General features: G+C 36.9%; 1 protein-coding gene across 1 annotated transcript; it reads right to left on the reverse strand.

The window, feature by feature from the left end:
• Positions 1 to 406: 406 nt before the first annotated feature.
• Positions 407 to 5,350, reverse strand: LOC131770206 (uncharacterized). Its single transcript, XM_059085917.2, has 4 exons — positions 5,281 to 5,350; positions 3,154 to 3,361; positions 1,375 to 1,478; positions 407 to 661 (listed from the first exon to the last, which is right to left on the reverse strand). The coding sequence occupies exons 1-4, from the start codon at positions 5,302 to 5,304 to the stop codon at positions 455 to 457; spliced, it is 543 nt and encodes a 180-aa protein (XP_058941900.2). The 5' UTR covers positions 5,305 to 5,350; the 3' UTR covers positions 407 to 454.
• Between the last annotated feature and the right edge of the window lie 22,473 nt (positions 5,351 to 27,823).

Raw genomic sequence — 27,823 nt, forward strand, 5'->3', positions numbered from 1 at the left:
CCTCTCTAGATCGCATTTGTAAATATTCAATTATCCGAGAAAGATCAATCAAGACTGAAACTACTGGTGACGAGTATTGGTTCTGTTTTTAAAAGAGATAATTGATGAGGTGGAGACTGGCTGAAGGTTAACTGCGACGACAGAGACACTTTCGACCAAAACAGAGTGGGTATCAAATAATTTTTTAAATACTAATGATGTAGTACTCGTAGAAACATAAGATCAGTGCCTTCGGTTATCGTTTCTCATGGTTCAGGGATTTCATAACAGTTATAAATTGGTGACTAGATTGCGAAGTAAAATACAAATGACAATTTATATTTTAATAAAAATCTTTTATTCTTTGCACACTTAAGAAATTAGATTCATCCAAAGACTCAAAATACAATTGACGAAATCCATTGATTTGGCCACTGTCTTTAAAAATTCAGAACTTTGTGAAATCAACATACAGTCAAGACCATCTCTCCATGAAACACCGTTTGTCTTGATTAGTTGTGGAAAGAAAATATAGATTGTCATCAGAGCAGTTGGCACTAACTCCGAGGTACATGGCCTTATTGGTACTCGAGGTGTATTTGTATGTAAATTTTCCGGCGGTATTTTTCTCCTCTTTGAATAAGAAGTCATGGCTGGTTGCTGTGTCGCACGCCGACTGTTCCTACAAAAACAACAAATTTAACACTTACATGTAATTTTCAATGAAATAAACTTCATTTGACCTGCGGATGAAAATCAAGTAAAGCTGTAATCCTCGCAAGTGAGCTGCAATTTACGCAATTGCAGAAAAAAAGCCTGAAAAAAAAATCGAATGTCTTGTCGAAACCTGAATTTTTTGCAGGCCTCTTTTCTGCATTTGCTTATTGACACATAATTTCTCAGTTTATTTTCTTTGCTATTGTTAATGATATTGTACCACAACTTTCCTATTTTCATCGTGATCGTCGTTGTGATTATCATTTTTATTTTAAAAGTTATTTATCGGTTAAAGGTCGTGATCGAGACCTTTGCCTCTAAATGCTGCCCAACTGGCAAAACAAAACATATTACAACGAAGCCAAATAAAGATGTGTTAGTCAACTCGTCACGCGACCAATAGGATAGCGCCCGCTGTGGAGGGCTGGATGGGAGAACACGACCCGCTCAATCAGATAGCAGGATTTGTAGAATACTGCCCACTCATGCATAGAGAGCAAAATAATAGTATTTATTATTTTACAATTGTTATCATTACCATAACCATGAGTTGATTTGCTTATGAGTAGACAAGCAAGAAAATGGGGAAAAAACAAGGACTTGAGCACTTATAATAGACCTAAACGACCAACCTGAGTAGGTTTTGCTTTCCCTTTTGTATTAGCAATCTAAACTCACCTCAAAAATTACGTCCGTCCCATTTATGACTTTCAACGAATATCTGGTGTTTCCGTCTTGAAACTGAATACACTTCTTTCTATTGTGCTTCACGATCTCAAATCCTGTAACAATAAACATATCAATAATGAAAAAACGATTTTGGAAGGACTTCGACTATCCACTACTTTTATCATCATCGAATCAGCCAGTCACTGAGAAAGACGACATTGCTTTTCGTGCAGATGGTTTTTGTAAATATATGTAAATGTATAATCGCTAATGCTTTGTATTAAGCAAATCTGCCATCAATGTATATATTCTACTTCTTAGTACAAATAGAAATATTTAAAACTTTTTGAGTTTTCTTGAGCTTTATTTGTTGCTATCCCCGAGGGACCGAGCACTCAGAACAGCTTTGGCCATCAGTTATTGTTCATGGCAGAATTGACAATGATGTGTTTGGGAAATATCGAAGAAAGTGGCGTAATTTTGGAGAAAGGCTGAAAGCAAAAAGCGTTTCTGAAATGTTGCATCTGACACAAACTTGGCGGGAAATTTTTTCAAAGAACTCGATGCCAACTCCGATCATGTTATCGCCATTTTAACAGAATTTTAAATCATGTTAAGAATAGGAGGAATGGTAAGAAATAGAGAGAGAATTTTTATTTTCCCTTCGTCACGAGCGTGGGACAAAGAAAAATTCTGGGTCCCAGTGAGGAATCGAACCTCAGACCTTTGGATTTCACTCTCCGATGCTTTACCACTCTTGTCATGCCATCAGCATTGCTGATCCTAGTGGTATGCAGGAAGCGTGTCATATGAACTTCGTAATAAACCACGCTCACCGTGGAGTCTTTGTGGCTCAGTGGTAGCACGGTGTATTGGAGCGCGGAATTCGAAGATCTGAGGTTCGATTCCTCATGGGGACTCAGAATTTTTTCCTTGTCCCACGCTCGTGACAAGACGAAAAACCATCGATCTATATTATTATATTATTCACGCATCTGCTAAAACTGTCATCAATAGATATTTCAGTTCGAATTTTGTCCCAACTCAGCCTGTTTCCAACTGAGAATGGACCAAATGTCACAACCACGACTTTGGTTTTACGTAAAATGAATTAAAATCATCTTAATGGCGAGTAACCAAACCTACTCCTCCTAAATGGTACTTTACTGATAATATGGGGATTCCTAGCGTTTAGAGAGATGGGTACGGTTGTGCAAGCTGGCATCTGTGACTTTAGGAAGATTATAATATTCCATGAGCTAAGGTAAAAGACCGAGGCAAAAAACCAAGAAATAAAGGAAAAAACAAATTTTGAATTTCTTTTCTCCTCACTGAAAATTTTGCGGGTTACAAAGTACTCGTAGGCATGGATCTGACTTTAAACCTTCAAATGCCTCCAGTCACGGCTAAATCGCTTCTACATTGAAACGATTTTATTAGGGAATAGTTGTCATCGCCAACTGAATTTTAACGAAAGAAATCGGCCACAATGATGAAATCAAATGTGTTACAATCAGTTCCTTACTCAATGTGGATGTTAATCTTTTTCAAATGAGCGCCTATGCTTGCCTGTGCGTCCTGGCTTTTTAGTTTTTTAGATGATATGGAACCTTAAATTTAATTGTCCTGGTGGCAAAAAGTAAATCTTGTTTAAGCCCTTTTTTTCTCAGCAATATCTTAGCGTCAAAAGGCACAGCCATTTAAAACTCCTGAACAATGAAAGCTACAAGAACTAAGCCGTAAATGTTTTTTCAATGATAGTGTATATTGTAATCACGTAATACCCACTTGTCTGTTGGTCGAAAGTGCCTCTGCCATTGCAGTAAACCGGACACTGCTTCTTTCCGTTTACAACTTGACATTGGTTTGTGTAAATCTTAATCAGATTTCCTCCATTAACGCATGTCTCTCTTTTAAAAGACGAACCTATGCTTCTTACCAGTGGAATGTGACTCGATCCTGTTTTTTCGTGCGACAGCACAACTACGAATGCAATCTGGATAGAAAGAAATTGAAAAATCCGGGTTAGAGAACAGCTCGAGTACCTTTTGCGGTTCTTGACGGTAGGTAGGCCACAATTAGAGGAACTTGATGATGCACTAGATGCGTAAATCTGATAAAAAAAAATAGGTTGTACACTCACAGTACTTTATTTATCTGCTTGACTGACTTCTAAGAGGGTTTTTCTTTCACCTTTTGCTTAACTTGGATTCCCCCCCCCCCTTTTTCCTATTTCATACCGGTTGAGCTTTAAAAACTTTTTTCAAGAGTGTATAATTCAGTTCATGAAGTATCATGGTAACATCGCCAATTTTTGTCAAAGTTTAGGAACCTAAAGTCAAAAAAGAGATGCACAAAAACGTCGGCCAATCTGAGAGGAACCTCTGTGTAAACTTCGATTGAATTTCTGCTAAAATAAAACTGTTTGCGTAAGTTTTTTTTCTATTCTTTCCGAAAGAGTCTTTAAAAGTGACTTCAATTTACTTCCCATGACCTGTTAACTGACACCTTGGCATCTTACGTGTCATTTCCCACATCATCGACTCGTTATTAGTTAATATGAGGAGGTTTATAAAAAAGTGTTGACAGCTCGGTGTTGATACGTGACTGCACCATGGTCCTCCCAGGAGGACTTAGAAATGTTTAACTGTCACCGGCTTTACCCAATTAGGTAATCATTATTTTGCATAATGAATATAAGTGAAGCGAAACTTACTAAGGTGAAGAACATACGTGATTTTTGAGATCGAAACGTTCCGATTGCTGAAAGTGGGAGAAAAGATTTTAATCTTTGCACCCACTTTCAGCAATCTTAAAAGAAAGATCTTGTCAGTGTGACATGCGTTCATTTGTAGACTTGAATCTGAAATTACGTCTATGATCTGCTTAGAACTCTACGGCAGTGAAAGCAACCGGAATTCATATCATTTTTAGGCTTAAAACCATGATCAAAATGACCATAAATTTCTACAAGAAAGCAAATAATAGGCAAGATATATACGTTTTTCAAGTAAAAAAAAGCCCAAAAGTAAGAAAGGTTTTGAAATTCATCAAGGCTTAAAGTAAGATGGCTTGTCCTTTCTGAAAAGGTCAGATCAATGCGTCATCAAGTATTTAATTGTGACAGATCTAACGATTCTTGTAGAAGGCTTGTGTTCAACTGATGTTGAAGTAAATATAACTGAGTCGTCGCAACATAAAGAAAATTTTCTAAAGCCTTTCTTTATAACTAGAAGGGTGTTTTACTCTCTCTTTCGAAATAGGGTGTTTGGTTTTTTTTCCCCGAGGAAAATTAACTAAGGGCAATTATTTAGTGGCCAAACCTTGATCTTTTAAACGCACAATTCAAGATCAGCTATGTAGGCGGAAAAATGTCCAAAACTAAATAAAGTTTGCGAATTTGTTCGAAAAATGGAGCTCTGAATTAGCGAGTCTTTTTACATTTTACATCTACGTGATTTAAAAGATAATAGTTAAAAAGAATTACAATCTATCTGAAACCAACTTTTATTTAAAAAGCAGCTCAGAGAGGGCTGTCTGGAAAAAAAGGCAAGGAAGCTTCGAGAGCTGGAGGCAACGCTTCAATATTGGTGTGGTGCAGCAAACCCCTTCCTTTTCTTATCCAGTTGCGTAACGATTATCTCAGCCTTTGTTTCCGAAAACACCAAAAGGAGAAAGAATAACTAAATCCCTCATGACCAATGTCTTTTTTTCCTCACCCAGGAGAATTGTTACAACCACATCTGTGATAAAGTTTGCGAACTGCTACACACGTCTATGTTAATTGGCAACGCTGTAAGCGCCATGAATAATCAGTGGTGGCAAACGAACTCAGCGCTACGCATAATATTATAATTGGAGATTCAGTTTGTTACTCTATAAAAATAAAAGTCAAGAAAACCCTGATTTACTTACTAAAAAAATCTTTTTGACGTCCATTTTACTCCACCTTCAGGAATCAATCAGAGATCTTGGTACTTGCAACAAACCAAAGTTTTTCAATAGAAATTTTAAGATTCTACACCCGTTTTATACCGTTTGAAGGGGTTGCACCTTAGAAGTACCTAATTTACCCCTCATACCAAAAAAATGTTAAGAATGGATGGTATATTCTACACACAAGAAGTAAGAGTAAAAGGGAAAGCCGTGAGAAAAAACACACCACTAAATCGCGCCTTTCCTGATAAACTTTTATCACGCTTTAACCACTTCCTGGGTGATTTACAGTAGAACACCATATATTCACAGCTTCTTTATTCAATGATTGAATTTCGCGGAGTTTGAAATTGCTTACATTCCGTCATCTGCAAACTTGTTTTATAGTTCACACAGTTTTCTGAGATAATACAGCTGAAAGAACGTAAACTTTGTTTTCTTTGTTTCGTCGTAATCAAATTCAGCTACTTTTCGTGACATCTCCCCGCACACTCCCCGCGCTTAGTTTAGAGCGCTTGTTCGTTGTCGGTTGGGGAAATCCGCCACCTGAATGGTTTGGCCAAATTATTTTGTTAAAAAAAAACGCCGCACTGAAAAAATTAACCAGCCAAAAAAACAACGGAACGCCTAACTAACTGATTGAATTACACTCTTAAGCCTGCTCTCACAGAGAGTTACAAATTTTAGTCCAATATGAAGCTCCGGATGGATGAAATAAATGGAAAAAAATAGCAACAAAACAAAACAAAACAATAAACAAAGCAGAAAAAAAAAGAAAAAAATCAAAAGCAACAATTAAAAAAAAAAAACGCATAACGTTGGAATAAGTGAGAGATTAGTGAAAATGACACCCACTCAAGTTTTATTCAATTATGATTCGACTTAAGAGATTAAATTAATTGCCTCTTAAAAATATTTACTACTAGCCCTGGTAACAAAGGTCAAAAGACACGTAACTTGTTCTTGACAATTTTCTGTTAAATAAATTTGAAAACCTTAAATTTCCACGATAACAGTTATTTTTTAGATCAGTAACTTTTTTACCGGCGACGTACCAGCCATAATAAATGATTCACGGGCATCCATGATTTTAGGGTTCATTCGCCGCTATCCCTGTTGACATTTTATGGAGAGGTCGCACGGAAGTTTTTTCCTTTGCCTTGCACGTGCAACTACAGGGATTATAATCAATAACCCTTACTTAGTTCTCGAGTGGGCGAGGAGGGTGTGTGGGTTTCTACTGATCCGAAGGACTCAGATATTTCTGTTATTCCTCTTGATTCTCTCCTGCTGAGGTATTTTAGTCAAGCTCATGTCAACTTTGCCACACACACACAGGGAATTTATGAACTATACACTCCTGTTTAGGCGGGTTAATAGCATCTTTAGTTGTAACAAGTTCGATCTTAACGTCATCTTCGACTTGAAAACACCGCATATGCCTAGTTATTGTAGACAACTACAGACATATTGACATATCCTTTGAAATCGGTCGAGTGTTAAGCATTTCTGAACGCTTTCCTGGTCTTTTTCAATCTCCATTTATTAAGAGGAAGGATAATCACTCGAAGTGATATCAGATAAAAGATGTTTCTCCGCCTTTGAGATAACAGAGGGTTTTTCTAGGAGAGATTCTACATTTTCTAAAGGTTGAGAGATGGTGTAATTTTAAACCATTTATTTCATAAATTGAAAGAACTTCTGTGGGTAAAACGAAAATATAACCATTAGATAGGAAAGTTAATACCTTTATAAATAGTGCGTAATTGATTGTGCTGTTCGGATAATATTTGGGACCTTAGCTAAACCGGTAAGCGAAGGCAAAGAGAGCAGAAAAATAATGCGTTTAAAACCTCGTTCTTCTCCCAGCCGAAACCGCAACGTTTGTTGAGTCTGATAAGTGTAAAACCTATTAAAAATTATTAACCTTTCTATTTAGCTGCCCTCGCATGCCATTTTGCAGGCCAGGTCGAAGAAACATTGAGCATGAATTTGAAGGCCAGTTCTAAATAAGAGAAACTTTGAAAATCGAACTTTAATTATGCTAAACCATCATCATTCAGGAAAAAAAAAATATATTAAGATAACTTTTGGCATTGTTTTAGTGATTGTGATTTAATGTCTATCTTGGAATTCTAGAACATTTTTGTTTTCCTTTTTATGTTTGGTTCACTTTGAGAATTCAATGACCTTGACCTTGCTTTAGCAAACGCTTACCATAGTTTCGATACAGGTAATTGAGATTTTGATAAAAATCCTTAACTCTAATCATCGACAGTAGCGACATGGTTCCATTTGCCTTGTCAAGAAGGGCACGTAGATTGGAGACTAGGTTTAGTTGTGGTATCAAGGACTTTTAATTCCGTGAATCGCTTCATTCTATTTGTCTTGTATCCAGATAAGAGGTCAAGCGAAAGTTGTAGCTTAAGTTGTACCTCGAAGAAACAACTGTGTAATGTACGTGTATGTGCAAGGAATTCCTTCCGTCAACCACACCTTGTAAAGATCGTCATGTTTGTCAACTTTACCATAAATAGTCTCACGCTCTACGCAAAACCTTCGCAATTCCGTAAACGTAGTTTGCTCAACTTTTCCCATTGAAACCTGTAATTAGCAAATTAAGTACAATAGGAACAAAGGGGGCGGTAATCCATTACCAGCCCTACTGTTGATGTGACTGAAAGATGATTACTCTTGAGACACTGTGCATGAGCCATACCCGATCATAATTTGAGTTAATGTTCCTCTACAAGCAAAGTTACATAACTGTGACGAGTGTTTAAGAAAACAGTAAAAAAAAATTAGAAAGCTTTGAACAATTATGAGAAGCATCGAAACATGATTGCAATTTTTCCCAAGTAGAACCTGAAGCAATTCCTGAAAATTGAAACATTAATTTAAATGTGGCGAAAAGTCAGATGTCTCGATGGGAGTTTTCATTACAATCTCTTCGGAGTTTATATTTCTTATCTATTCATTAAGATAATAACATTGCTTTAACTGTTAATTTTAAAGTAAACATAATCTTGAAACTAATAATGCTTTAAAAACAACTTCATTTTATCCTTGAAATGCTTCCTATTTGTTTTCAATAAGAGTAAGGGTAAGTTTTAGGGCTAAAGTCGTCATGTGCTATTGAGGAAAGCCAAAGATATCAGAGGGTAACTCACATCTTTTTCATTAAAATACAACAATTATAAATAGAAATACGATGTTTTTGTTTTTCAGAGGTGAAAACACAAATATATTCAGGCCAATTTAATGTTGACATGAAACTGTTGATCTCTTGCTGCTTATCACGCAATTACACCAACAAGTCCAAAGGAAACGTTCGCTGGAACGTTCGTCCAGGATTGTATGGGGAAATGTTGAACATGATGGTGGAAATTAAAAACGATAGTAATTTTTAGAAGAAACGCCTTGCTAATCCATTCTGTGGGAAATGCACGGCTTAACTCAAACCTGCAGGGAGGCCTTTTTGATGCTTGATGTGCGCCTCGCTGCGGGAGGTGACGTGCGCACCAAAGACGGTGACTTTTCCTGACCAATGTAAAATTAAGAAGATATATCGATAAGACTATACTTAAAGTAGACAGTATTAGAAGCTGCTCTGCTGTTCGTGAGCTCCGCGTTTTGCCGACCTCCGGTGTTCCGACATCAACGTGGGCGAGGGATAATGAGCTTTTACACTAAAGTATCTATCGTAATGATGCAAAATATCCACGATAGTGAAATTTTTGGTCAAAAAAGATAAAAACTTCAGAAACCTCATCACCCAACGATGTAAAGAAGAATAACTCAACCTTGGGCCGACGGAGAAAACAATTTAGGGTATGTTAAGAGTGTTTAAAAGCCACATGCAAATATGTTTGATCTGCTCAACCTACTAATACAATTACTGTGATTAAGATTATTATAATTATTGGTAGGAGTAGCATAGGCACGATTATCAAATTCTTACACAGTCTGAGCGCAACACTAAGTTTATAAAAAAAGTTTGTCTATCATTTTGTGCGTTTTCAGCTCAATAATTTTAGCAATACGAAAGGTACCGGTGTATTTTTAAAGGTAAGTTCTCGGAGGTCCATCGCTTCGAGCGGGTGTATAGCCCTTTTACGGTGTACTCGAGACGTAAAACCTCTTTTATGGGGCTTAAACGTCGTTGATGCTTCTTTGAGAGGCGAAATTCAATTACTGTTGGCTAGATTAGGTACTGAGGCAAATTTCATGCTTGTGCGACATTCAAGTCGAAACTTCAACTTCCCCGCCCACGGGTATTTGAACTTTTGAAAGTTAGTTCCTTTAAACTCCTGTTCCCCGGGGCCGAAATCACGTTCAAATGCCCCACCCAAGGTTATTTTTTTAAAAAAGAAAATTCAGCGACCATGACTTTCTATTCGACCACACTTTAAGACTCAAGACCTTGTACACCTTTTCTTCTGAGTTATTCGCTCGCGAAAAGGAAGTCTTCATATCTTCACATTTTGGGATAAAACACGGTGTATTCCACTGGAAAGATTCGACATTTCCGGATCACATTTCCGTGGGTTACCCATCTAAGTGGGATGTCTTCTCCTTCACATGAAATCTCATTTTGAACACGTCCGTGTTAGGAATAGGTATTTGTTACTAAAATGAGATGCGAAACACGACATCCATTAAGACTTTAACTCATAAAGGCACTGACCTATTTAAGAAGAACACAGAACGAAGTTATTATTATTTTCAAGCTGACAAGAAAACACATACATCGTACCTTCGCTATTTCCCTACCCCTCTCTCACTGCCACCAAAAACTAAATGAAACATGGTTTGAAAAAAAAGTTGTATTGGAATCCAATGTCTTTACCAGACACCGTGATTGTGTATTGTCGATTGGCCGTGCGATTTGCACGGCCAATCGCATGTTACTTTTCTAATCACGGGCTTGAGTATTTATATAATTTCATGTAAATGTACATGTACTTTGTACTTGTGGTCCCTTTCAAGGGTTCTTCAATTTGACATCAGCAAAAGGCGAAATCACATGTCCACGTCACCGAGATGCTTATGGCACACGTTGGGTGAGTAAGAGGACAAGGTTGTTCCATGCCCCCAAAATGTAGTGGTCACACACACAGACAACCACCAAAAAGAGACAGAGGGTTTTCTCTAGAGCAGGCCGAAGCTCTTTATCGAGAGTTGGGTATCATTATTCGTATTAGCATGCATCAGTTTACCCAAGATGTGCCTAAAACTAACTAAATGAGAATTTCATCGTAATTGTGGTTGTTGTCACTAGGCTAGTAAATATTCATTTTTTCCTTTCCTGGCTCATAGAGAGAAAAGAAGGAGATATACATATGTGTTTTTTAGTTATCCTACAAACATATGTTTCTTTTACTTACTATACAGCTATTTGCAGAGAATGCAGAAAAAAAAATAGGAGTTATGGCGACGAGAGAGCGAAACAAAGCAGACCAAATTGACCAAGAAAGGTAGTGAGAGAGCTGATAACAATGAAGGTGGGAAGAGTGCCGAAAGAAAGAAAGCAAAAAAGAAAATGAAACGTACATCAGTTCTGCAGGCCATGGCGGCTGATGTTATCGCAGATGATAGATCAGATGATAGATGGATTGACACTTCATATCATCTGGCAAAGGTATGATAAAGTTGAAAAATAATGAGTTCAATTTGTCGACACAGTTCAGTGATGAACAATATGATTTTATTCAAATTCATTGTTTCGTTTTTCATAAAGATTAGGTATAAAGCTGGTATAGAGCCAGCGAAAGAAGATTAAAAAAATATTTTTAACGAAAACTCTCTCAAAGCAGGAAAGATCGTAGAGTAAACTCAACTAGCAATTGCCTACAGTGCAGACGTCTTATTAGAGCGAGCTAACGTTATAAGCTCGCGATCGTTTATCCGACCGGCTATATTTGATATAGCGGGGGAAGGGCAAGAAGCCGCCTGCCTGCAGAAGCTGTTAAAAACCGAACACACCCTGATTAGTTGCGCGTCTCTGCATTTCCGGAAATGAACAGGTAACCAATCAATATGAGTGGAATTAAAAATCGGAAGTACTGTCTTCCGACAAAAACAAACACACGTAGAGTCAATGAGTGAAAGTGAGGCAGTTTTTTTTTCAGCTAGAAAAGAAATAGCTTCGACAAAACAAATAACGAATCGAAACTAATAACTTCACAATCAGAGTTCGCCATCTTTCTGTTCTCCAGTAAGAGTGAAATGTCGGAACGACGCTCAAATGACACATTTGGCTTGTGATTGACAGCTGGAACTTAACTGCACCAATCAGGAACTGCGCTCATGGGCGAACAGAGTTTTGCAAAATAATACGTCAGGCAGGCGTAATCTTCACTCCCCCAGCCCCACTCCTCTCTTTATTTTTGACCGTCGACCGCCCCCTTTGCATAAATTTCTTTCACTCCCCAGCCTTCCGCTGCCATAAAATTCAATGATGACGGCCATGATGAGGATCCTTTCTTTTCAAAAATTTTCGTTCTCAAAGTAAGGTTAAATGGCCGCGATTTTTCGAAAAAGTTCGAATGTTACGGACTATTGCTCTTACTAAATGATATTAAGTGTATAAAACTAAATCTGTCTGTCGAAACAGTCGTATCCCTAAAACGACCGTCATATAATGATATATGCTTCTACAATACGTTTGAGTCGACTGACGAACATGTAAAGTAATGACTTGAATTTATTTCAGTTTGTTCAGTGCTGAAAATGGTGGCCGTATCAACCTGAGGATGGCGAGGTTCACTTACTACAGTTTTCCAATTTCGTCATCACATTCCCTCTCACCGGTATCCGCGGGTTTCGCCCATAACGAGTTTCGCCCAAGAAGCGTTTCGCCCATAACGAGAATGGTTTCGCCCAGGCATAAATTCGATTCGCCCAGACTGACAGTCAGTGATTATGGGCGAAACCTTTATTGTTCTGGGCGAAACCATTCTCGTTCTGGGCGAAACGATATGTGCGAAACTCGTTATGGGCGAAACCCGCTATAACCACGCAAGAGCACAACGTTTGAAGAGAGAGAGAACAATTCTGAAGCTGTCCTCTCCTGTCGTGTTAGTGTTCGCAGTATGCTAGCTGCCCTGTTCCAATGGGGCTTCGCTTTAGTTTTAACTCGTGAATTGCGCGCATGCGCAAGAGCGAGTTGTAGATACGATGTGGGGAATAGTACTCGATCGCTCGCTCGATTGGTCGATTCCTGTAAAATTTTTTCTCGATTTTAGGCTTTTGAGTGCATTTGATAGTTTTTGGCGAGCAATAAAAAAACGAAATGGCGACCTTTGTTGCTAAGAATAGTGGTGGGGTGAAAAAGAAGCCAATGATAATCTTAAAAGAGTTTTTTTTTTTCGTTTTAGTTTCAATAAGCGGCGCCAGCCACCGGCAGGCATGCAAGGATTCACACCGAAATAACAGAACAACCTTCGTTTTTCATAAAATTGTAATTTACAATCCTTGAACTTGAAAACAATCCGAAGATTCATTGAAAATATCACTTACTGCGAAGTGCTCGGAGTTTACAGATGTTCAAAAGCTTTTTCTGTTATAACGTGAGATTGAGGACAAAATTGATCATTACGTTTCGTCGCGTATGTTTTTCCTGTGTGAAGCAACATAAGATACCGGCGACTGACGAAATTACAAGTTAACACGAAAATTAAATAACACCTAAACAAACAATTTTAGCTACCGATTTATAGTGAATTTTTAAAGAACAATTTTCCTTTAAGTTTCGAGACAATTTGAAGATTCAACGTACTAAAATGCGAAAGTTGTACACCACAAAATTGATAAATAGGCCTGAAATGAAATTATATCTTGTTATTGATTATACGTTGCCTAGCACGTGACTTAAATCTACCCAGGCGGAGATCCAAAATGACGGTGGCAGGCTTGGCTTAGTTATATCACTCAAAACTCGTTCCCGTTTATCTCATTTGATTAAAAGGGAATCGTTAATGTTTTCATTAACACAGTATTGCCTTGATTTTCTAATATTTTTACTTCCAACCTTTTCTTTTGGACCAGAAACAAAAATGATAGACGTTTAAAACACATGACATCATCCGCCCTTGTCAAATGTAATAGCATGATCATTTCAATTGTAATGCCTTCTTATCCCAACGTTACTTTGTTTCTTTGCTACATCAGCGAACACTGAACTACTGCTCGTACTCTGGATATGACAATCAACCACAAAATTCCCTAAACCATAATCTAAAAAATCATGTGTCAATTCACGAGTTTGCTCACAGAGCACTTTGATTATCGAATAGCACTGTGACATCGTCCTGTAGTTTTCCATACTATTAGTCGATCGCCTATTTTCTAGCAGGGTCATATTGTGCAAAAAAACTTTTGCATCTTTTTTATTTTCAGCGGAAATTATCGTCAGAGTCTTAAAAATCTGCTCATCTGCTATTGTCCATGAATTCACATTTCAAGTCTGTTTCGTACTCATCAACCTGCGTTGCTTCAAGTCAAACGTGTTAGAACTAATTTCCTAACACTTGTCGTTCAGTTTTCTTTTATTCTCTCCTTTATTACGCAAGTTATTACAACGGGGACTAGCTCCGATCTCTCTAGGAAAGTGTGTGTCACCGCTTATAAAGGTGATAGTCATGGAGCTGTCAGTCTCTAACCTTCGTCATACTTTTACACTTAACTAGCGAATCATGCTAAGCTACACAGAGCGGAGTTCGCATACTACATAGATACCTTCACGATCTTGACGCTTCACGAAATGTCTTTCTAACTTAAATTTCTTGGTCTCACGGTCAAGTTCGGGTAAAACAAAAACAAGATTAGCAATATAAAAATTATAATAAACTTACTAACGAATTAAAATCATACTTGAAAAAATATCTTAAGAGAAAACAGTCCTTTAAGGCTGTTGCATAACAGCAGAATAAACACAAAATCCGGAGAAGAAAGGTACCGCCCCTAAAAGAGTACGTGCTAGCCGCAAAAGTTATCTAATTACAAATAAAGTACGGAAGATGAAAAGTAAAACATGTTTACACCTAAAGTCACCTCTAAGTAAAAGAGGTGTCGAGCGTGGTAAATTATACCTGTAAGACCAAAGCTTTAATTTATTCAAGCAATTGTAAACCTGCTGATAAGAAGCTTAAAACGAACCAATTAGTTTCACATCGGAAACTTGAATCGTTGTTTACTAGTATTCACGGCCGGAAAATTGCTTAGGTTTATGATAAAAATTCCGAAATTGTACGATTTTAAAATTAAAATCTTCTATCGAACAATACTTTTAGGACACCTCAACATTTCGAAATATCATTCATCGTTCGAAAAATTGTATAAATTTCTTGCGTTTACGAGACCCGTGTGGTTGATTCACCATCATTGAATAGTTGTTTTTCAGAGTTTACGACCAGAAAATTGCGAGGCTTTGCGTTTAAGATTCAGAAAATTATACGACTTAAAACAAACTATTATACTGAAAAAACTTTTTAGATATATTAACACTTTAAATAGTATATACCGTTCTAAAGTTTTGGTCACTATGTCGCAATTAAAGCCCCACTCGAAGTCAGAAAGATCATTTTGTTCTTTTCCAGCCATAATTTGCATCACATTTGCTTATGAAGTATATTTATAGCTCCAAAGCTAATTTCTTCGCTTGAAAGAGCTACAATATTTTTTTTTCCGAAATAAAAATCGTTTAGCATATTTTCATTTTTTTAGCTCCAAAACGTCAATCGGGGTGGAACAGAGAACAATGCTGAAAGGTTTGAAACCTCGCATCCTTGTTCAGCACGTGAAAATTTGTGTAAACTGAGTAAGTCACAGCCTCACGCGAAAGTTAGACACAGTATACGAGCAACATTACTAATGTAACTTGTAATTGTAAGTATGATTATTATTATGGTTGTAGTTACAATTGAATGTCCTCGCCCGCGTACATTTATTCTTCAACAAAAAGGAAACCAAACGAATCTATACAAAACATGAGAAGCGATCAAAGCAAAACAAAGCGGTAAAAAACGATTGTAACTCAATAACACAGAAATATACCTGAACAAAATGAACGCAAACTACTAGTTTGCTTTCGTTTAAACTAGTAAACTGAACTGACGCAGAACTAAACATGAACTAACGAAAACAAAATTAGCCAAACCCATAAAACTAGTAAACTGAACTGACGCAGAACTAAACATGAACTAACGAAAACAAAATTAGCCAAACCCATAAATAAAAAATGCAAAATAAAACTAGCAAATAAAACAAAGGAAGCACATAATATAAAACTGATTAACTTAAGCTACGAAGACGCAATTATGTACTAACTTGTAATCCTGGCGCCTACAATGACAATGGTAACTTGATGAACTTCTCCTTTGCCAACAGCGCTCTTTTAGTTACCTTGACAATGGTTTCTCCATGGCACCGAACTTCTTTACTGATACAAATATTTTTCAGTTCTTGTTGTATCGATCTGTGCGATACGCATTGAAAAATGTTTCTCTGAAAATTGCTTTGAGATTAGATAATCTTGTTATAATTGTTTCTTCAGTAATATTACAGTTAAAAATTGCATGAAGTATTGATTGATTGATTTATTCATTTGACAGAAAATATCTACAATATTTACAATTCTCATATGTGAATATATACGATTTTTTTTTCCCTAGCGGGAAAGCCCGTTAAGAAACTATGAGGCTCATGACTATGAGCCTACCCTGCAACTTAGTGTCAAAATACAGTTTACATGCGTGGACTGTTATATTATTAACAGAATATAGTTAAGATAAAAAGGAAAAAAAAGAGAAAAAAAAGGAAATAAATGATATAAATGAATAAACAAACAATAGTTTCAAAAAGATACAAAAATACAAACTTACGCACACAAAAAGCAAGCGGGAAGACACACTAAAGACATCCCACAAAAAACCAGCAAACTATATCTACTTGAAGAAAATCACGAAAAGAGAGATAGTAGAGGTATTTTGTAAATTGTGACTGAGAGAATTATATATTTTTTGTTCCTTAAATTTTAGGCCTATTTTATAAAGATACATATACTTCGCAGTTTGAAACAAACAATTATCAGGAAACTTCAACATTTGCAAGTCTTTAAAAGGGGAATCAGTGTTAGCATCGACTGACTTCTCTGATGTGGCTTCTCTTCAAATTGTTCCTAGCATATAAGTATTGGGTTTCAAAGCATGATTTCGTTTGATGTTGTGGAGTCACTAACTACAATGAGCAGCCAACGGTAAGGACAAGAATCGAGGAGTACTTGGAATTCTACTATAGGAATGTATTTCATTCGTAGATTCCAGAAATCATCGCCGCAAGAAATGGGACATTTGAGCTGCGTAATTATAATACATATCATTAAACATCTGTGGCAAAGTTATCTCTTTCACGGCCAAGTGCAAATGCACTGAAAGATAAATTGCATTCAAGGATCATTACAAGTAAAGAAGGCACAAAGAATGTAAGAGGTGATTTTAAATGACTAGTAACCCCCGACATTCACAGTATGCCGGCCACCAGATAACACATTACTTCTTAAATCATGAACCCCAACTTTGCAAATAAATCGCTAGAAAAATTCCGCTTCGTAGAAACTATACGTCCTTCGTCACTTACAAATGATATCGCAACTTAACTAATTGGAAAAGACTCCATGGCTACGTTTTAAAACAATCCTAAAATAAAGTATGAATAATCAATTTTTAGTAAATAATTGAAGGGTCTCTTATATCTGTTTAACTTTTGCTTCAAACGAAGTTTCAGCTCTGAAAAATATAAGATGGTTATGGAAGTGACACTGAGCAAAATTAATGCAAATTTAACGATAGTTAAATCACGGAGAAAGATGATTGTGGACTTTGTAGGATAGTTAATGAGGGTATTATATCTACAGTCGCACGCCTCGTTTGCTTCAATCGTTGAAAAATTTATCAAAGTGCTTAGGATACTTTGATTACCTCGACCTCGGTTATCCCAAGAACTAATTACAACGACTTAAGAATTTTTGCAATTCAGGTTTTAAGTAGACATGCACCAGCCATTGATTCATTACTTTTCATTTATTGCAACTGAACCACTTTGATCCGGCTTGCCAATGAAGGTGTTGCAGAGTGATAACTAAGATCAAACCTTATTTTCTCAGAGGGAGTCCACATAGCTTGTTTCAGAGATCGATGGTGTCTTTCCACGGGGATGTCTTTCAAAAAGGAAAATTCACCAAATCAATGGTTTCAATGAAATCATTTTTTTTGTCGATAAAAAATTGCTAGGCAACATTTAACTTTAAGCTTTTATTTCTGTCACTTCGTCAGCTTAAAGTAGGTTCGCTGACCTAAATATTTATTTGTCATTGTTTAAGTCGTTCTAATTCGCTTAGGAACTTTTGCAATCGTCCTCGCACTCAGCCTCATACAAGAAGTTGCAATTTTGGAATTTAGCGTCTAGTAGAAACAAGCCATACTACTGCTGGAGTTCGGAAACTACCTGTTTATAAAAGTAAGTGCAACCTTTATGGAGACACATTGTATTTTATGAGTGAATTAGACAAGAAACATCATTTACCAACGGCACGGCGAGTGTAGATCTTCGTCCATTAACTCCGGGTCATAATGGAATTCGGAGTGTTGGTCTTAATCAGGCATGGAAAATTCAGTAGAAAACCTGGGGGAAACCATCGAAGCTGACGGAGAAGGAAGACAACCGAAAATGAACTCAGCACATGTGTTTAAATGCCACGGATTGCTTTGGCCGCTGGGTCGTCACCTTTGCCATTGTTTGTGTTAAGTATTAGACCATTGAATACGATATCTAGATAGAAGCGTTCAATTGTAAGTGTGCGAAGTAAATTCTTACCCCAGAGAAAGTCATTCTTGATCGATTCCGGTAAGGGAATGATTTGATGATATCCTTACTTTTTTTGTGATGAATAAAATGAAGCAATTCTTGAAACTGGCTTTCAGCAATGCTGGTCCCTATGGCAAAAGATATGTGTGGTCACGTAAAAAGATATTGAAATAGTTTTCGTTAATTGTTGTTATTCTTGCTTTTCACAGAGGCCTTCGAGAAGATGACAATTACCCACAGCTTCGCTATTCTATGTTTTGTCAGCCTCACATTTGGTTAGTTTTATCACAATGTTTATCGCATATATTTTCCAATTTGATAAGTCCCAAAGCAACTGTTAGATTATGAAATAAGCTTTTCAATTAAAGACTTCTACCATGATACCATGCTTATATAGTATATTTAAGAATTTTATTTAAATAGCTTTTTCCATCCTCACTACCCTATTAAGCTCTCAAATTGATGTACGTAGAAACATGCATATGCGATCAACTTTTTTCTTTTCTCCTTTTATTTTCAGGACTAATTACCAACTGTCCAGAATGTAAGGGTAAAGGAAAGGATGCTCCTAAGGAATGTGAGGAGAATATCTCGATGGAGGATTGCGGGGAAAATCAAGTTTGTGTGGTGGGAAGTCTCCGTAATGGACGTATTTTTCATCGTGGATGTTTAACCAAAAATCAGTTCGAATCAAAGAAGGCCAAATGCGAAAAAAGTACAGGAAAACGAAAATGTATTGTTGCAATGTGTGATACACCAAACTGTAGACCTGAACTCCCATAGATAGGTCGCATCAGAAAATACAGAGAAATAATGCAGAGAAGACTTACAAAGTATTAAAGTATTGAATCAATCGAATAAAAAAGGTTCTCTTCCCTCTTCGTCATGTATTCCTCGTTAAGGCAAATTACAGCCCGTCAACTTTCCGTCTGCATAACCTTTGGACTTGGTAAGGATTGGAATATCACTTTTCAATTTTGCCTTCTAGGGTGGAATGATGTGTAGCGAGGATGGTAACTATATTCGCAAAACAACTGAATATATGATGATCAGAAACACTGAACTAGTGGGAGTAGTAAAAATCGCTACAATACTTTAATGCTGCTCTCAATGCTGCGTATGACTTTCCTACGCGAGTAAAATTCTTTGCACTGTCAAATATACTTGTGATTCTGCTGATGTAAAATGTGTCTTGTATTAGTTGGAAATAGTTTCATATTGCAGAATTTTGAAACGTCAACGCGAGGATCGCTTTATTGTCCTTGTGCATGGCTAAGGCAAACGAAACATAGTTTTGCGTTTTCATAAATAGACTTGTTAGAGGAGCAAGAAGTAATCAGCTGCATGTGAAGGAAAGCTGTTCGTGATATTTAAAGTTGTGAAATCTTCGATGAGGTTTTAACTGGAGTGAACCGACGTGGCAGTTGTAAAGAAGAATAGATTGAAGAAATGCAAACCAATTAGAAAGGAGAGCCTTAAGTTAGAGTTGTGGAGATGTTAAATCCAATAGAATTCAAATGTCACCAGGTCGAGATTGTGGTCGTGGACAGTGCTGACCTAAAGCCATTCTCTTCAGCTAAAAGTCGTTTCCCGAATATATGAGACAGAGCAGAGATATAAGTTTAACAAATGTCAGCAGAGATGTAGGAGAAAAAAGAAGAGTTTTCAATCCCCCCCCCCCCCCCAAGAAAAATTAACCACAAATATTTTTGTAGTGACAAAAATGGAAAGATCAAAATGTAGGCCGTAAATTAGCCAAAGTAAGTAAGTAAGCCAAAGTATTAACCGTAACAAAAGCGGAAGAAAGTCCTTGGCAAAAAAAAAAAAGGAACAATATAATTTATTGTTAACTGTAGTTAGAAAGCTTTCTTCGGATGTATAGTTTACTAGGATTTTAGTGAAAGTAGAGCGCATACGAATTTTTCCCGAGGGACACCGCGAAGGTAGGAAGTAACCTTAAAAAGCTAAAGAATTTTTCCGATAACTTCAGTAAAATTTCTCACATATTTTTCTCCCTTACGGCCTCTGACACGTTTTGTATAGTCGACCAATATTCTTTATCCATGATTCACACTGTTCAGATTATTTTTCGAGCTTTTAAGCTCGTTGTTCAAATTAGCTGTAGCTCATTAATGCAATGAAATCGAATAGAAACCTAATATATATGATAACAAAACGTTGAGCAAAAACCTCAAATAACGAAGATCGCTTCTAAGAATACGTTCATTTAGCTACCACCGAAGTTTGCTCTCAGAAAGGGAAACGTCCAGACAATGGCGACTCATTAACCTATTGAAATCCAATAGCAAACTAATCTATATGTAACGAAGATTGCTTCTGCATGTGGGAACACGTTCTGCAAGATACCACCGAATTTTGCTCATAGAAAGAAAAGCATAACAATTAAAAATGAATGAATAAGTGCAACGAAACAGAATAAACCCCATGGCACCTTTTTGAGTTATTAAACAAGAAGTTTAATTTAGCTGCTGCACATTAACGGTGAGAATGGTTTTTCCTTCGTTCATTCCAGATTTTTAATAAAGATATAACTCATAATTAATAAGAATATTCAATGCAAATGTTCATCGCTCTTCTAATTCTGTGCACCTGCAGCGTATGAAAAACGATCCCAAAACTGAATAGTAAAGATCTATACATTATCGAGTTCACAGAAAACCACATCTGCCCGCTTTGATGTCTATGTTTTCAGACTTCGAGGAACCTGACCAAATAAATCTATTTATAAGTTTGTACCTGTTTGGCTTATATGATTTTTTGCATTTTGTATTTTTTACAAAAACGCTTTTCCAATTAAGTGAATTAATAGAGCTGATGAAAGAAATAATTCATTAGCATAATTTTCTCTGCTAATGAGAATTTTTCATTTCGACTTGTTGACATAAGCCTCACCATGAATAATTATACATAAGTTCTAACCGTTTTTGGTAAGAAGCCAACTAAACTAAGTTTTTTATCCTGAATGGGTTGTTGTAAGGGGAGCAAAACGCCACTATAAATATTGCTGTCTCATTTCTTTTCATTAGCTTTTTACATTTTTGACGACGCCGGTTGCCAGATAATTCTCAATCAAAGTATGTGAATTTACTATTTATTTTTAATTATTTCTGGCAAAAAAAAAATCCATGCAGACAATCGTAACTCATTAACACATTCAAATCAAACAGAAACCTAGACATGATACGAAACGTTGTGCGACGATCTCAAATAACAAGATTGCTTCCAGGAACACGTTCTGCCAACTACAACTGAAGTTTTTTTCACAGAAAGAAAATCCTCGCACACAAAAGTAAGTGTAACGAAATTGAATCAACCCCGACACTTTTTGTGTGTAATTAAACAAAAAGTTTAATTTAACCGCTACTCATTCCTAGTGATTTTATTTTTCCTTCGTGCACTCTTTCCATGTCGTAATAGACTTCGGAACATTGATTTTTGTGGGGAAAGAGAAAAAGGGCACCCAAGAAGAAAATCACCGGAGTTTATGAAAGATTTCAAAAGGGGTTTGGGGGCGGGGCTTGTATCGCTGCGCCTTTTTGGTTCCTCAGATATATTGAACCTTAAACTGACAGATAGGAAACTACGCACCGTGCCAAAGTGTCTCCTCATAATAATTTGGCTATGTTTCCGCCCACGACTTCATGGTCCAAACACTACTTCTTATGGCTAATTTTACTTATTGAGTAGTAAGCTTTTTCTAAGCTCAGTCAAATTGAAGCTAGTTTCAAACAACAACAGTCCATTTTATTTCTTCTTAATAAGTGACTATACACACCCAATTGCAATAACGTTGTCATTGAAAATAGAAAAGAGCAAAAAGTGATTAAGAGATGACTCAAATAAGTACTATTCAGGAGTCTGCAAATGTCAATCGGCTATCTCATCATAATAATTGGTTTTTCTCATCTCTTTTAATTAGCTTTTTGCATATTTGACGATGCCACTTATAAACTGAGATATCTCTTCAAATCCACGTATGCGAAGTTACACTTTATGACACGTGAGACAGACGATTATTCTCCGTACGTAATATTATTCATCACGATGTCTAACCACAACCTTTTTGCCATATTAACTAAAATAGTGTTCAAAAGAAACAATCTTTTCCTAAGTAAGATTCCCACTCTTTTACTGCTCCGTCTCCATGCTGATCTTTGTACATTTGTTTGGCAATCAAGAGCTTTGAGAGCGAGACCTTTGACTCAGGGGTGATATTTAAGGGATTTAGATACTATTCACTCTTAGGGGTAAAGGGTTAAAGATTTTTTAGATGACTTCAGCAAAATTTCGCAGTTGTTTTTCTTCCCTACAACCCACAGCATGTTTAGTATGATCGATCAATATTCCTTATCTATGGTTCACACATTCCACATTATTTTTAGAGCTTTAGAGCTCGTTGTTCAAATTATCTCGAGAAAAATAAAAACATCCAGACAATTGCAACTCATTAACCCTTTGAAATCGAATAGAAACCAAATATATATGATAACGAAACGTTGAGCAAAGACCTCAAAGAACGAATACCGCTTCCAAGAGCACGTTCTGTTCGCTACCACCTAAGTTTGCTCACAGAGAGGAAAACGTCACATTCAAAAGTAAGTCCAACGGAATTGCCGGAAAAAACCCCGGCACTTTTTATGATGAATGTTTAAACAAGAAGTTAAATTTAGCCGCTGCACGTCAACGTTGAAAATGTTTTGCCCTTCGTCCACTATTTACATGTCGTTATGATATTTGGGACATTGATGTCTTAGAGGAAAGAAAAAACAGGGAACATGAGGAGTAAATCACCGGAGTTTCTCAAAAGTTTCAGCAGGGGTAAAGGCGTGGAGCCTTCATCACTGCTCACTTTTTGTTCCTCTGATGTATTGAACTGAGTGTCTCCTTGTGATAACTTGGCTTTGATTCTTTAACCCTCTGACTTCATTTTCACTCCTTTTTGGTTGGTTCCCTGTTGGTTCCCTGTTGGTTCCCTGTTGGTTCCCTGTTGGTTCCCTGTTGGTTCCCTGTTGGTTCCCTGTTGGTTCCCTGTTGGTTCCCTGTTGGTTCCCTGTTGGTTCCCTGTTGGTTCCCTGTTGGTTCCCTGTTGGTTCCCTGTTGGTTCCCTGTTGGTTCCCGGTTTTCTTCCGTAAAAAGTGACTATACACACCCAATTGCAATAACGTTGTCATAAATAGAAAAATTAAAAGGAAAAATTAAGTAAAGAAATAACTAATTTGAGAATTATTCAGGAGACTGCAATTGCTCATCACTCAACTAAAATTCTGTGCATCCACAGTAAATAAAAATGATTCCAAAACTAACTAGGAAAGGAGATGTGTAATATAAACAAGTTCCAAGAAAGTCAAATCTACCCGCGGCTTTCAGACTTTGAGAAAATAAAGCTATTCGCAATTTCGTTCCTGTTTAGCTTATATCATTTTTGTTGTTTTCGTTTTATAAAAAAAGCTTTTTTTAACTAGGGGGATCAATAAAGCCGAAAATAAATTAATCATTAGCATGATAGTCTTTGCTGATTAGTATAAAGGGGATAATTTTCTGAAGAATTTCTAATGTATAATTTTTTGCAATGAGTGCAAGTTATGCAGCAAATGACATTGGCGGAGGTGCACGTTAAGTGATTGGTGATTTTAATGGATCTCTTAGATCCCGACATTTTCTCTACGTTATGAATGAAAGGACAAGTTTTGCATCTTGAGCGAGCGCATTTGAAAGTCCCAGGTTGGTCATCGGTTTGAAATAAACTTCTGACCAAAAAGCTGAATACGTTTTTGTCACGTTTGAACGAAATTTATGGAGGTTGCGAAAAGGTAGTACTAGTCTTGTACCAAGTGAATCGTTTTGAAGTAATTTATTGTTTTTAAGAATGATAGATTTACCTGCGCTGTTGTGAAGATGAAATGTGAGAGTGAATGGAATGCGATCAGTGTTTTCCTTCTCAGCCGTTTTTAGTACTTACTGTCGATCAATTTGTTGGGCGCGGTGGTGGCCCGCTTGAACGACAGAAACAGGACAGCCACGTTTATCGAAAAACTGGCACATTGCCTCCGATTTTTCGGGAAAACCAGAGTCGTCACTGCATAGATGACGAAGTCTGAGAAATTGTCAAAAAGGTATGGAATTCTTGTCGTGTGATGGATGCGAAGATGAATGCAATAAGTAACTATGTGAATCTGTAGGTTTGGAGTATACACTAGTGCATAGATCGTTGCCTTCAATTGAAATTTTGATGTCCAGAAAAGCCAAAGAAGTGTCGAAAATTTTACGAGCCGGGTGAAAGGAATTGATGGCGGTTATAAATTGAGTGAGCTTCTCTCTCGTAGAAGAGGTAGCGCCGATGCATTTGTCAATGTAGCGACCCTAAAGTTCAGGTTTGGGGCCCATGTATTGTCTAAAAAACTTGTGTTCAATGAAACATACGAAAGATTGGCGTAGCTGGGTCCTATTTTAGTACCCATGGCTGCGCCATTAGTTTGTTTGTAGTAGATGCCGCTGAATGAAGAGCAATTGAGTGTAAGTACTAGTTCGGCTAATAGTGTTTCAGAGCTAGGTTCCTCAACAATGCTTTAGGGAACCTTTCGTTTATGGTAATGACAGTATAAAGAGACGTAATATCCATTGAGAAAGTAAGTTTGTTTTGGCTAAGGATATCAAATTCACGGAAAATTGCAAATGTTGGCTGTCTTTGATGTATGATGGTGAATTTTGGACGATAGGTGCCATAATTTTGTCTAAATAGCTGGAAATAAATTCGGTGAGACAACTGCAGACAGAGACGATGGGGTCGACCTGGGTTGTTAGGTTTGTGGATTTCAGGTAAAAATTAAATACATGAAGTTCTAGGAGTGGTGATAGTGAGATTTTTTGCAGTGGTCGGAAATTCTTGTTTAGCTCTTAGATCGTTAGCCGTGTTTTTGACAATGTTTTGGTTGATGAAAGTGAGATCTTTGTCAACTTTTGCATAAAAAGAGGTGTCAGAATGGGACCAAAATTTAAGCCCTCACTGAGCACTGATTTTTCTGAATCGGAAAGCGGTAAATTTTCTGGAATGGAAACTACCCACCACTCTTTCAATCAGCTTTTTACATCTTTAGCGATGCCGGCTATAAAATGAGATATTTCTTAATCAAATGAAACGAAGTTTCTTTTTTATTTAAACGTTGATTTGTTCAATTCCGATCTCGATACGTATTTTGGTTCGGTGATATTCTGTGTAAATGGCCCTAAAGTATATGGATCAGCAAAACAAACATTTTAACTGAACTATTCAAATAGTCTAGACGTTGTTAATTGTTTCCATTAAACAGAGTCCTTTGAAAAGATGGCAATTCTAAAGAGCTTCATTATCCTTTACTGCTTTATCAACCTCACAATTGGTGAGTGCATATGATGTGTTTATGAAAGATAACAATTTCACGACCATTATGATAGGTACTTTGAATGTTGTATTTGGGATTTTTAAATTCCAAGGAAGATGGAAACTTACATTCATTAAAACTTAAAAGAGCTAACGAATGTAAGCTTTTGACTTCCTTGGAATTTTAACCATTTGAATATTTTGTAGTTGTACAACTGAATGTTCTTCATAAAGCTATCTTTGGGAAGGTTCATCAATTCATATACCTCTATGAGCCTGTTTTAATTATTTACGTGTCACAATGAAATCTTTTTCATTTTCTTCTCTCGACTCATTTCGACTCATTAGGACAAGTCACCAACTGCCCAACGTGTGTGGGCACAGGAGGAAACGCTGCTCAAGATTGTGAGAATAAGATCGTAATGAGAGATTGCAAGGAAAAAGAAGTGTGTGCGATTGGTAGTGGCAATAACTATATTTGGCGAGGGTGTATTTCCCGATCAAGGTTCGATGGCATGCAGCCAAAGTGCCAGAAAATTAAAGAGAATTGTGTGATGGCAATGTGTGATACAGCTAATTGTAGACCTGAGCTCCCCACAAGAAAATAATTATTGCGTAAAAGGAAAGAATGATTATGATGTATTAAAACAACTGCAAAATGCAAGTGAAGTGTTTCTTCTTGATTTTTATATTTAGCTGAACTCAAAGGACATTTTGAAGAATTTTAAACCTCCTACGTGTTAGATTTTTAACCATAGTGGTCGGACATCTTGCGTTGCGTAGTACATTTTTGTTACGAGCCCCGTTAGGTCGAAGAACAATGACAATAAAAAGTAGTGAAAGTAAAAGAAAAGCGACTAGAAAAAGTCCAAGCACGAGTTATTCACTCTGAACTAATTGGCTTCATGAAAGGAAGATATTTTGATCAAATTAAGATATGCGAGTGATTAATATACTGATTGGAGTCCAATTTGGTCCGATATTTAAAAATTAGCTATCGTGAAATAACCAAATGTCATTAAAAGCTCCCTTCAATTGATCTCTGACATCGCATACGACAGCGCTATGAAGGAAATTTCTCTGAAGTGGCTTTCAGAAGCTCTCCTACTATTTTAAAGATTTTGCTTGATCGTATTCTCTTTCGTCTCGTAAAAAGGAGCTGCCTAGATAAACTAAAGCGCAAAATTGTTGATATCTCATCTACAGAAAGGTAGAAAAAGTATTTGGGCCTCCGGGAACAAAACAAGAGCGTTCTAGCACAATGGTATTTAAGACTTAGCTCTCAGTGATTTTGCCATAAATCAGTCTTTGTCTTATGTGTGCGTCTATGAGCTGAACTTTGTGGAATTCACCTGTGACTCATAAGTGAGAATTACATTTAATGACATAGTTACGTTGCGCATGATAATTTGTGACGCTAGTCTATGGTATTAACATGTAAGACTCATGGAATGAGCTTTATTTTTAAAAGAACCCGATCCCTAACGCAAACAAAAAGACGAGAGCGACCGCGTGTGGGTAAAACAAAATGGATATCACATACCTTTTGATGGCTCTGTAAAGTACTCATTCTGTACCTTACTCAATGAAAAGCTAGCAACCAGCTTATGAGATAAGAACAACGCTGTGATGATGAAGTGAGTGGTCTAAGAAAAATAAAGCATTTGTCCGGTCAGTTCATGAGTGATGGCGCCACATTGAAGAAATGTAAAATGGTTTCCGTGTTTACATAGCCTGATGTAAACACGCGGGAGGTTGGGAGAACACGAAATAAGCGTAAGGAACCACGACGCGAAGCGGAGTGGTTTCCAGCTTATCGAGTGTTCTCCCAACCTTCCAAGTGTTTACATCAGGCTATGTAAACACGGAAACCATTTTACATTTCTTTTATAAACTAACTAATGAAAGAGCCTCTTCTTGCAACGAAGGAAAGCGACGTGCTTGTTGTTGTTGTTCATTTGGCTTTTCGGCCGTTTCTTGAATACTGGGAAAATTAAACTCCAAAGAAAAATAAGGAAAATCTTCTTCTTCCATTACTGTACTCAAAACAAACTTAAAGAAACTGAGTTACTACTAAATAAATAGCAAGGAGAACTCCGCGTGAAGATTTAGTATAAAATAAAAAATATAAAATAAATGTTTTTAGTCGTCGTGTCGCCAACATCTTGATAATTCCTAGTACAAATGATACGATCGCGTATAGACAGACATATAGACAGACATATATTTGGATAAATAGGTAGATAGATAGATATATAAATATACATACGGACAGACTGA

This window comes from Pocillopora verrucosa, chromosome 6, assembly GCF_036669915.1.
Source record: "Pocillopora verrucosa isolate sample1 chromosome 6, ASM3666991v2, whole genome shotgun sequence".
NCBI lineage: Eukaryota > Metazoa > Cnidaria > Anthozoa > Scleractinia > Pocilloporidae > Pocillopora > Pocillopora verrucosa.

What these genes read in the sequence shown, in the direction of transcription:
- LOC131770206 (XM_059085917.2), bottom strand. Translation starts at nt 5,304, where the DNA reads ATGGACGTCAAAAAGATTTTTTTA. An exon ending in ACGTCAAAAAGATTTTTTTA is followed by an intron (nt 3,362 to 5,280) that starts GTAAGTAAATCA and finishes CTTTCTATCCAG; the next exon opens with ATTGCATTCGTAGTTGTGCT. An exon ending in CACTTTCGACCAACAGACAA is followed by an intron (nt 1,479 to 3,153) that starts GTGGGTATTACG and finishes TTATTGTTACAG; the next exon opens with GATTTGAGATCGTGAAGCAC.